The 12328-nt window shown below is 34.1% G+C and overlaps 1 protein-coding gene across 1 annotated transcript in view; it reads right to left on the bottom strand.

The window, feature by feature from the left end:
- Window positions 1-12328, bottom strand: part of LOC107695092 (gamma-aminobutyric acid receptor subunit beta-4-like) — a 54757-nt gene that overhangs the window by 11675 nt on the left and 30754 nt on the right. Inside the window, exons 3-4 of the mRNA XM_016494899.1 lie at window positions 11427-11494; window positions 5326-5333 (exon numbers count right to left, since the gene is read on the bottom strand). Coding sequence (XP_016350385.1) covers window positions 5326-5333; window positions 11427-11494 — 76 coding nt within the window. The remainder of the gene's footprint in view (window positions 1-5325; window positions 5334-11426; window positions 11495-12328) is intronic.

Below are 12328 nucleotides of genomic sequence, written 5' to 3'. Positions count from 1 at the left end.
AGAGAGAGTGAAAAAGTACAATAAACATTAAGCAATAAAAAAGGTAATAAAAAAAAAAAAAAAAAAAAGGAGGAAAATGTAATTATTGGTAAGCAAATTGTGTTTGAGGTCTTGAGGTTTTGGATGTTGATTGGTTGCAAGGTGAGATAGATACAAAGAAGGGAAATATATTAAATAAGAAGCAGAAAAAAATATATACATACACATACTCACACATAAAAAAAAGCCACTTCATAAATTAGCAAATTTTAAATGTCAATGTGTCATTTTGGTTTCACTTTATTTTGATGGTCCCTTTAACACTTTCTGTTGACTTTAGGTAAAGTAGCGACTACATGTCTACTAACTCTCATTAGAGTGTTAGTGAAGAATTAGTAGACTGGTAGGGTTAGGGTTAGAATAAGTTGACATGTACTTGCAAAGTTACTTATAGTCAGTAGAATGTCTGTTGGGAGACCATCACAATAAAGAGTTAGCAGATATTAAGCATAACTTCTACTAATACTCTAATGTGAGTTAGTAGACTTGTAGGTGCAACGTTATTTATTGTCAACAGAATGTTCAAAATGGACCATCAAAATAAAGTGTTACCGTAATTTTTGTGACAAAAATCACAAAATATTAATCACAATATTAAGTGTTGGGATGCTCAGAGTCTTGGGCCGCAGGCAGGAAAATATCCTAGATGGTTGGCCAGTCCAGAAACATCGCATACATATTAATTAAATCAAGCAATGATTATTAGTAAAAAAGGGAGCTTGATGCAAAAAAAGAACACTGAAATGTATATGCAAGCCATAGTGTATGTTAGTTTCTTTTCAGTCAATTGGCCAAACCGATTTACAAAATGGTTCATTAAACTGGTCTGAATAGAAATATGCTTATCCTTATAGGTACATGTAAAGGAATACTTATTTTTTTCAGTAATATTCCTCCCCATCGTCATAGCTTTCAATTCACAATTTTGCATGCATATATTTAAATTTGACACATTGTAATCAGTCGTGACACATGACAAGGACATTGACATCTAACCTGGCATGACATGATATAAGAGTATGGTACGTAAATTATGAAAATTTACTTTTTTTATGTGGACTATTCTTCATTTTTTTCATATCTTCATCTGTTAGTTATAATGTTGCAACTGGATGAGTGAACAAATTATATTATATTATATTATGTTATGCTATGCTATGCTATGTTATGTTATGTTATGTTATGTTATGTTATGTTATGTTATGTTATGTTATGTTATGTTATGTTATGTTATGTTATGTTATGTTATGTTATGTTATGTTATGTTATGTTATGTTATGTTATGTTATGTTATGTTATGTTATGTTATGTTATGTTATGTTATGTTATGTTATGCTATGCTATGCTATGTTATGTTATGTTATGTTATGTTATGTTATGTTATGTTATGTTATGTTATGTTAAGTTATATTATATTATTATTCTGCTTAGCCTGTGTACACACAAATCACTAAATCACTGAGTACGCTAAGTTCAGAGCACACCATCAACCAAATGCAAGAACTGGTCAGATTTAAACAGCTATGCAGAACATTTTGACAATGCTTCAAAACAGGGAGCTCATTTCTCAACATGTTGCACAGCTGCTTCTGGGTACCTTGAGACAAAATGCTGATCAGAAATGCATCTCCCTGCTCCCTCAGCATTTTAAGTAATATTTCACACAAAAATGAAGCCTCTGTCATTATTTACTAATGTCATTCCAAAATGTATGAGCTCTTTCCCATAAAAGTAAAAAAAAAAAAAAATGTTTTCTAATTGACTATTTATGAGAATTGTTTCAACACCTTTTTTTCAGTGCAGATGAGATGCATGAGTATTCTTAATTTCTCTTAGCATTAAAAATCATTTTGATATGCAGTATATCCATATCATATTTAATCATCAATATGACAGTCTTATTCTCCTCTGATCTCATTCTCTTATCCCATTCGTCTAGTCTGACTTCATGCTGGGTTTGGGAATTATTGGAGCCACATACTCAGTGCTGACTCAGTCTCTCCAGGGACCTTCTAGCTGCTCAAATCTGATGCTGACAGACGTGTGCACTTTAGTGAACAGCTCTGATGTATGGAGTATCATTCAAGACTGTAGTCTATAAAGTGACAATGTGGGATTCTTCAAAGCTGCATGTAATTCAGAATAACACCATGTCCTAACCAGACGCACCACAACACATGATCAAACATATCTTTCAATGGTATTCAGAGTTTTTGCTTTAACCGCCTGTGACAGTGACTACGTTTACATGGACATCAGTAATCTAATTATTTACTTAATTCTAAATAAGCCAATATTATGATTATGGAGTTGCTTTTAGAATATTCCTTTCATGTTCCCGTTTTACATGTTATAGTATATAGTTCGATTAATGGCACACGTCATTACGTCCCCACGTGACGCCATCTGACGTCCCCTCCGGAATTTCACGTATAAACATAGAGTTCGTCTTCGTGATGATGCCATGTACAGTTTTGGGTGTTTCATTTTTAATTTTATGAAAGCTTCAAGTGCAGTTAATTATTATCCAATTCAATCTGATTATTATTATTACGTGCATACAGACGATGGCGGTGTTGAAGCTCTTTTATTTGCCGTCAAACGGTTCACCACTGCCGTGTGTGTATCCTGTCGCAAAATGTGGCGAAAAGTCCAACACGACGGTAATAATTTGATTAAGGTGTTTACATGTCTATACTGCACTTCAGTAATGCGAATAAAATAGGAATACTCCACATGTGTTAATTCGATTTCTGTGTACTTCGAATATGACTTTAGCCGGATTAAGGTAATCAAAAATTTCTGTTTACATGGTAGATTCTTAATCAGAATATTGTCTTAATCGTGTTAAAATCGGATTATTGTTGTCCATGTAAACGTACTCAGTGAAATGCGATGAGTAACAGGGGATTCTAGTTTCGGTTTTGTAAAATATTTTAATGGTTTAATTTGAGTTTGTATATCATTGTGTGTGACTTTAATAGCCATAATGACAGCAACAGCGGATCATTTTCAGATCTTGAAAATATATCAAGGATGTACTTTATACTGTGAACTCTGTGTAAAGAAACAAGTGTATTCCATTCCATTCCATTCCACAACAGTCACTGTACATATTTAGCATTTTTTTAAATGTACTTATCCATTTCATTGCAAGTGCAAGACAGCAGTGCACTTGCAGAGAGAGCCCGCCCCGACTCTCTTCTGATTGGCTGTGATTTGTGATTTATTTTGTTGCGTGTCTGGTGTGGTCAGACAAATCACAGATTCGTTAGAATCTTGTCGCATTGCATCTAGTTAGGACACGGTGGAAGTCTTTCCCGAGAACTCAATGTAGCAAAACGTGAAATTTTCCTTGTGTTAAGCCTCCAAAATAAATTGAACAGGAGCAAAATCATGATGCGTCTACGCATTTTTGTGACAGCTGCCATTTCGCTGAAAGATGGAGACTGACTCATCTCGTCTATGATGTTGCGAGTGACAAACGACCTGCTCTGTCTGTCACTTATATGCAAGGAAAACAGATACATAATCCCACTGTGATAAGGAAATAAGACAACAAAAATACTGCACTGTATATAGTTTAGAATAGAAAATAATGCACAATACAGTTTTGTGGCTGATGAATAATTATAATAATAATAAACTTGAACAAATTGTAACTGCATAAATGCAAAAAAATTTTTTAAATAATTCCAAATGAAATAAATAAAATGCAGAATTGAAGGGGGTAACACTTTATTTCGATAGTCCACTTTAGACATTCTATTAACAGTAAGTAACTTTGCAACTACATGTCAACTAGCAGTTAGTAGAGTATTAGTAGACTGTCTGCTTAATATCTTCTAACACTTTCTTTGTCAACTTATTCTACTAACCCTAAACCTACCCTAACAGTCTACTCTGAGAGTTAGTAGACATGTAGTTGCAAATTAATGAGAATTAGTTTACATGTAGTTGACATGTAGTTACAAAGTTACTTATAGTTAGTAGAATGTCTAAAGTGGACTATCGGAATAAAGTGTAACCAAAAAAAATCACATAAAAAAATAAAAATAAAACAAATATATTTATTATATTAATATTAATATTTGTAATATTTATGTGTGCCTATGATCTTGAGGTAATCCAGAAGTAGTCATATTGCATTACTTCAATATTGTAATATTTGTATAACATGACTGTAAAGCAAGTCATTATTAGTAATTTATATTTGAATACATTTATAAAATAACCCTGTCATTTCTTGTAGTGTTATATAACTATATAAATGCTATATAACTATAACTTTGACGGACACTAGCAGTGAACATGGCAACAGCAAACGGCATACACATGACGGTGGAGTTAAATTAGGTAACAGAGCATGGGTGTAACATAGTAATGTAGCTATTACACTGCCTTCTGTGCATTTTACTGTGAGCGTCCTATAATTAACATGCAGGGTTGTGTTTGTTTTTAGCTTCAAAACCTTTCAAAACCTCTGCATGTGGCTAAGGAGCAAACAACATCCGTTATAGCACTTTATTTACAGTATATATAACATGCTTTATGCAATAGCAGCTGCTTGTTTGTGTTTTTGTTTTCATTTCATGTCACTCATATTTCTTCATTATCATGCGTTCTTGGAAATGTGGAGTAAACAGTCAGTTACCTTAGATGCCCAGTGTAAACAATCTATAAAATACTTTGCTTGCCTAAAACCCTTCAATATGAGCATTAGCTTTCTCCTCCAAATCCCCATAAAGCACAAACCACTGCATATTTATAACTCTGTACATTTGTGGGTCATATGGAGGATGCTTTGCATACATACTGTAGCTCTACTAAAGCTGACTAAGGCACATTAATTCGATCTACTAAAGCTGACTAAGGCGCATTAATTCGAAATCCCTTTTTAGACACAGCAGGGCATGATATGATAATTAAACATTAACAACAGCCCTGACTCATGAATAATTTACAGCCAGCAAAGACCCATCTTAAGACGTTATTAAGAGTAGACATATCAATACAGCAAACATGCTGTAGTTCCCCAACATTTCAATTATCTACAGCAGTGCAGGTTTGAGAGACGCTCAGGAAAAAAAAAAAAGAAACCGTGGCCTCGCTGAGATTCCTGAATTCCACCTGTGCCAGAGCCTCTTGGAAGAGGAAACAGTTTGTCATCTTTCATTATTGATAATTTGACTGAGTGGGGCACCCAGAGCGAACTCTCTGCCTTGCCGGTGCGGTTCTGGGTTAATGCATAGGAGAGTAAGGAGGCAGAGTGGTTTGTTTTTATACTTGTGCCTCTGTTTGTCCAAAAAAAAAAAAGGATGACATTTGAGACAACAGTTCTTAGATGTTCCATATTATGTGTAACCATTTAGAGGTGATTTTATGCGTGAGTTCAGATGGTTGACTGTTAATATATAAAACTAAGTAAGGGATAATATCACCCTGAATGGAGTTATTCTGCGATAACAACCGGCTGGATGTTCATTATCCTGCTTATTACCCAGCTACTTGCCACATAAGTAAATAATTAGACACGAAATCTTGATTTGAGTTTAAATATTTGAACGCAAAGCTTCCGTGAAGACAGCAGTTGCGAGCAAGCGGCAAGTTCAAACTAGACAGACATTTAAGGGATACTAGCTTGTGTTAAGTGTGTTAAAGAAGAGTGTTAAGTGCCGATTACAGTTACCCAGATGAGCCTGTGTTATCAGCTTTTACCGGTTGTTATCGAGGGATAACATACCTCAGAATGTCACGACTGACCAATAAGAATCAAGTATTCCACAGAGCCGTGTAATAAGTTTAAATAATACATTTACCAAATTTTATATTATTACACCTTCAACAACGCCAGTTGCACCACGCTCTTCCGTCACTTAATCTTTTTTATTTTGATGCGTCAATCTGTTAAATTACTTAGTATAGGAGATCATGATCCGCACTCAACGAAAACTTCGTTTTATTTTACATTCATCGTTGATGGGAAAAGACACAAACGTTTCGGCTCAAAGCCTTCCTCAGTGTGTAAAAAAAATTATAATTATATATATATATTATTACACCTTGTCTAAACTGAATAAATGAATTAAAAATGAAAAGTTTTATTATAGTAAAATTGTAGTAATCATGTTTTTTTGGCATATTGATTACCATTTGTATAACCACAGTTTTACTACAAATACCATGGCTAAACTATGGCTAGTGTTGCAAAACTATTTATTTAAATTGAGGTTACCATGGTTATAGTAGTGTTATGGTATTATAGTAAACATGTTTTTTGGGTTTTATTTGTAGTAAAACCATAGTTATTTTTTTGTAAGGGAATGAGCAGCATCATACGATGAATCAAAAGCAATTAGAACCCATTATAATCAGTGATGCTGTCTACACTGGATGTGGCACAGCGCAGCCTATATTGTTGTCCTATACAATGGCAGTCCTATATTGTTGAATTAATGTGATTCAGATGTAACCCAGGCTCACTGGAAATACGTGATCGTGGTGACATTTCTGCAACACTGATATTACGTACCTCACGGCACATTTCGCGGCAGTTTCAAAATGAAATGTCCAGTGAGCGGTGCTAAAATGCGCGTTCAATGCGTCACCGTGGCCATGTTTTTATTATGTTGATACAGGCATGTATTGCTGCGTTTCTATTATGTTACTTCAGGTATATTGAGGCGGTTCAGAATTCATTTGTCTTAAAAGGTTAATGCTCTATCGTGTTGGAAAATAACATACCCCTACACCAAACCCAACCCTTAACCTACCCAATAGTGTTAACAAATGCAAAAATGATATACAAACGCATTTGCTGATGCAACCGGGCTATTACCAGAGCGCTTCACCTCACAAGTGCAACACCGTATCACATGAGCTACTGAACAAACCAACAGCATTTTTTTCGATATCATTTGAACAACGAAGTTCGAAGCCGAGCTGAACTCAAAAAAGGCAAAGCCTCTTCATGTGATCACACTTTCCACCCAATATTTTTAGCACCTTTATTTTCAACACGGTTTGTCAGTGCTGTGAACCATTAACAGATATCTTTAACACACACCCCAAATAGAAGCTTTCCCATAGATAACCTGTCCCTAACTGTGCTAGCAAGTGTGACATGAAGTTTTACCTATGATTAAAGTTAAACAAAGAACTTTGATACTGATATGAATAATGAATTAAAGAATGATGTCACACAAGTTGGGGGAAGTTGTAGCCTAATGGTTAGAGAGTCAGACTCGTAACCCAAAATCAGAGGGATGAAAGTCTTTATTATTTACAGTTATTTCCAAAACAAACTGTCCTTTAATTCTTCAAATGGCATATAGCTTTAGTTGGCAAAAATAACACTTTTGATGTTTTTGATTTTTTGTTCCCTTGTGTTTGCTCTGGTTTGACAGAACTGTAACATGGAGGAGGGCAAACTCACTATAAAACATTTCTATTCAACGAGAAGGTAATGAAAACATTATGAAATGGATTAAGATGTGTACCAACGTGATATTGATTAAATGAGCAACAAACATATACAGCGTTGACGGGATTAGGTTCATTTGAGCAGTGACTTTTGGATGTAAGCCAAACAGGATTGGCTGGGGACACTCTTTAGATCCACTACTGATATGACTCAGTGCTGCTTTAATGCTTACTGTCAACTGGATTTTAATGATAAAGCACAGACACTAGTCCAGGGATAGACAACGTCGGTCCTGGAGTGCCGTTGCCCTGCAAACCCCTTGTTCAGATACCCGCACTTGCGGTCTTTGCACTTGACCACTTGACTACTTCGTATTTCCTGTATTTGGTCCAAGTGAGCATGAAGACCTCAAGTGTGTGTAGAACTTTCCATTACCTGATGGGACACACTTATAGTGTTGTAAAAATGCATAATAATAATTGTTTATTTTCAATACTTTGCATTTTTAAATCAACTTCTAAATGTCTGTTCAGTAGTCCCTATAACAGATGACACTATTTAATTTCGTGGTGCTTCAAATTACAGTAAGTGATAAAAAGCAGTTGCAAATGTTGTACAACATAATTATCACCACTACTCAGTTCCTATAACAGATGACAAAATTTACTTTTGTGGTGCTTCTAATTAAGTTATAAAAAGCAGTTGCAAAATGTTGTACAAAATAATGATCACCACTACTCATTTGCACCAATAAAACGTGCAACTCTTTGTTTTACTACCAAATTATATGTAATATCTAACTATTAATAATATTTGTTTAATTGAAATGTAATAACTATACCTTCTGGTGAAAATTACATATTCAGGCTCCAATATTTTAGTTCACATAAATCCTGCCCCTACAAACTCAGGTTTATCTGAGTTCAATGCTCACATCTTAAAATCCAATCAATAATCAATGCATAGAACCAAGTCATGAACCCTACATTTCTTCTTTGTCTAGTCCATTACACTTGGATATACTGAAAAAAAATAAAACAAATAAGATCTGTCACTACTTCCATTTCATCGTGACTTTTAGTTGTTGGGGTTTTTTCAACCCTTTGCCTCTCAGATGTAGCACAGCACCTTTTCAATACTTTTTTTTTTTTTTTAATGTCCAGGGAAAGGGAAGTAAAACGAAACATCCGATTGAAGACCTTGTGGTACAGTATCTTCAAAACACCACAGTTCAAAGAAATTGAAACTAGTATTTTTTGTTTCTTTTTCAACAAATTATCAGAAAATGTTGCTAGTCTACCTCAGAAGGTCAAACTAAATATCATGTTTAATTTTCTATTAATTTGTAATAAGTTTTGCCATTTTTACAAAACTGTAAGGCAAATCTGCCCTCTGCCAAGTGAACATTTGTTGCGATGATCCATAGAACTGCATGCAGCAAAGAAGCTGAACCGCAATCCACAATTTTTATATATTCACAATTATTAATTAATACTCACAGACGAAGACATACTGTGCAAAACATCATGAATATCAGTTTATATAACTGATTCATGTGTGACTGGAAGGTAACTTCCACTATAAGGAACTATTTGTTGATTATATGGTGTATTTTACTTACAACTTCCATTTACTAGGAATAAACATTAATTAAACATCAAAATTAAACAGAATAAAAAAAAAATAAAAGACTCAGTATGAGATATGTGGTAAATCTGTAATTATTGGTTAATAATTATAAAATGTTCAAAATAATAATTTAACCAGAAACCACTAAATGATTTTAGACCGTTATGTCTGCGCATTCTGTCAATTAAATGAAGCATTCGTGAAGCTAGTGTGTTGTCCCTTCAATGCCTGGGAGCGATTTCATGCAAAGTTGAATCTATAAAAATCTCACTGTCATCGGATTTTAATTGAATTTCACTTGGAGCTTGATAATGCTGTGACCAGAGCTAATTAACACACCTGCAGTTTAATGCAAGCATCACATGAAGGAGACGGCCTGCAGCATAAACACTGTCTAAACCTGACGATTGGTTTACAACAATTCAGCAGTGATACTCACATAAATGAGTCAGATTAATAATAAAACTAATTTCTAGTTAAAACATTTGGGGTTTTAAACTAGGAAATACTACACTAGATGTTCCTGCTACATTTAGTTAATGTCAGAGTGATTGCATTTATGAAATGCGTGCACACGAATGCTACCATAATATTCTCATTGCCAGTGGATATTTTCTTTGAGCTCCAAACTTCCAAATTAGGGTCTATACAATTTAGTTTGAATGCATTTTAAGTACTGTACTGTTTTTGAAGTGTAGCTATTTTTGGAAGACTTACAAGTGTACAATGGATATGCATATTTCTTTGCTGTTTACCTTTAATGTCACAGTTCTGGCCTGTCGCTAGTGAATAGTTTGAGACAGGGACATGTCCTTATAGTGACACTAGCTGATGAAGATGTTTTCTTAATTTGCTGGTGTTTTTTCAATTTGCATGTGTTTTCTTTAGTTACAGCGCGTTGAGCTCTCTCGGCCACCGTATTATTGCCATATAATTCACTTAAGTTAATGGTGTTTGTGGTCAGTTTAATTCGCGGATCCTCAGATACGACTGACTGAGCAATATTGACTAGCCTACAACTTGGATAAGATTCCTAAAAGTTTCACACCTACAGCACACATTACAGACATTGATGCACAAACGCGGATATGTTCTACATGTCTACAGTATAAAGAATGAATAAACCAGTCTTATAAACTCCTTGATTTCGCTTAAGCAACTTTATATATAATATGCATGCACAATATACTATTGTAAAATTTAGTTACATCACTCGACAGAAAGGTTTTTGCATGTTTTAATCAAATGTAAATTAATAACAGTCATAATAAGCATATTTCCAGTACGCGCCTCAGTCTTGCACAGTATCGTCAACTATTATTGTTTGCTTGTTCATTTTCCAACAAGTTTTATTCGAAAACCATGATTTTTTATTTTTGAATCAAACTAATGTGGAAGCAGCTTTATTTTCCTCATGTTCTTTGAAAATTTCCCAATAAGAAATCTAATCTAAGATCATATTTCCTGCTGTCAAACCTGCTGTATTATCCGACAGTAACCTGAGGAAAACCGATCCAGGTGCAGCACTTCCTCTCTGGGGTACTTTATGGATTCAGGCCGCAGGCATTGAAGCCGAGGCGCTAATAAATCCTGCGTCATCAACCCAGAACTAAAGTTCGATTCAGTTCGATTTATGAATCGGCTCGACCGGTTACTTCCTGAGAACCGGCTCAAAAGTACGATTCGTTCAAGAACCTAACATCAATACTCCTCGCTCCTCCTCACAGTAGGAAGCGTGACAATATTGTTTCAAAAGATTTCTATTTTGAATAAAAGCTTTTTAACTTTTTATTCATCAAAAAATCCTGAAAAATGTATCACAGGTTTCCAATATTAATATTAAATCAGGATATTAGAATGATTTCTGAAGGATCATGTGACACACTCTGCATGAAGAAATGATGAATGCAGTAAGTCTGCATGGGGTCTCCACAGTAAGTATGTATAGGGAGTTGTCAGCAGAAATTTAGACGACTGCTCTTTAAGTAAACTGCTTTTTAAGGGCTCCAGGGTGGTGTTTAACTTGAGGTGATGGTCCAAAGCCAAAAGGTCTACTGGTGCTACATAAATGCTCATGACCGCAGTAATACATAATCATCCATACTGATAATTTTCTTACACAACACCATGAAGACTCAATAAAACAGCTCTTAAACATACTGTATGTTTCTAAAGAAACACAGCTAACTTATACTCAAAAAAAGTCTGTAAAATTCAGCCCAATGTACTGTGTTAAAATAAAGGAACTTTGGTGTTTTACCCATATTTTTAATTGTGCAAAAACAACAATTAGCAACACCAGTAATATCAGTAATGCCAAATCAATGTTACTAACCATGTTGACTTCTGAGATGGAGTCAATACTGGCAATATTTATACTCATTCCCACAATGACTGGAGGACCTACAGAAAAGAAAAAGAAAGAGAGAGAAAAGTTTAGACAATTATAACATCACTATATCGCAGCATCACCATGATAAGTTTATCCACAATGAGAAAAAAGAAAAAAGAAAACTCTAAAGTGGAGACCTTTTCACAGACATAAGAAAGCCAAATACACTTCAGCTTGTGGATATCCATTTTACATGGTACTTTCAAAAATCTAAATTAAATACATTTGAATAATTAAGTAATTTCGAAGCCTTTAAAATGGTAAACTTTCTAGTGGTTATTTCATTCTCTACTCATTGTATCAACCCGGAAACTTGTAAACATAACCTTGTTTTCAGATAGACTTAATCGTCAGCGCTTACTCCTGAAAGTTCTGTGAAGCTCGCCAATCAGAATATAGCTTTTTCTATTTTGAATAAAAGCTTTTTAACTTTTTATTCATCAAAAAATCCTGAAAAATGTATCACAGGTTTCCAATATTAATATTAAATCAGGATATTAGAATGATTTCTGAAGGATCATGTGACACTGAAAACTGGAGTAATGATGATGATGAAAATTCAGCTTTGCATTACAGGAATAAATTATATTTTAAAGTACATTCAAATAAAAAAAACATTATTTTAAATTGCAATAATATTCCACAAGATTATTATATATTTTTTTCTATATTTTTGATCAAATAAATGCAGCCTTGCTGAGCATAACAAACTTATTTAAAAAGCATCACAAATCTTACTGATCCCAAACTTTTGAATGACAGTGTGTATATATAATTTGCTAATTTTAATTTAAGATAATATGGTAACTTTTTTGATACATTTATTTTATTTTATTTTGTTTATA

The sequence above is a fragment of the Sinocyclocheilus anshuiensis genome, unplaced genomic scaffold (genome assembly GCF_001515605.1).
Source record: "Sinocyclocheilus anshuiensis isolate Anshui unplaced genomic scaffold, SAMN03320099.WGS_v1.1 scaffold506, whole genome shotgun sequence".
NCBI classification, from domain to species: Eukaryota; Metazoa; Chordata; class Actinopteri; order Cypriniformes; family Cyprinidae; genus Sinocyclocheilus; species Sinocyclocheilus anshuiensis.
Note: the sequence above shows the minus strand (reverse complement) of the source record. Positions and strands in the feature narration are given on the sequence as shown.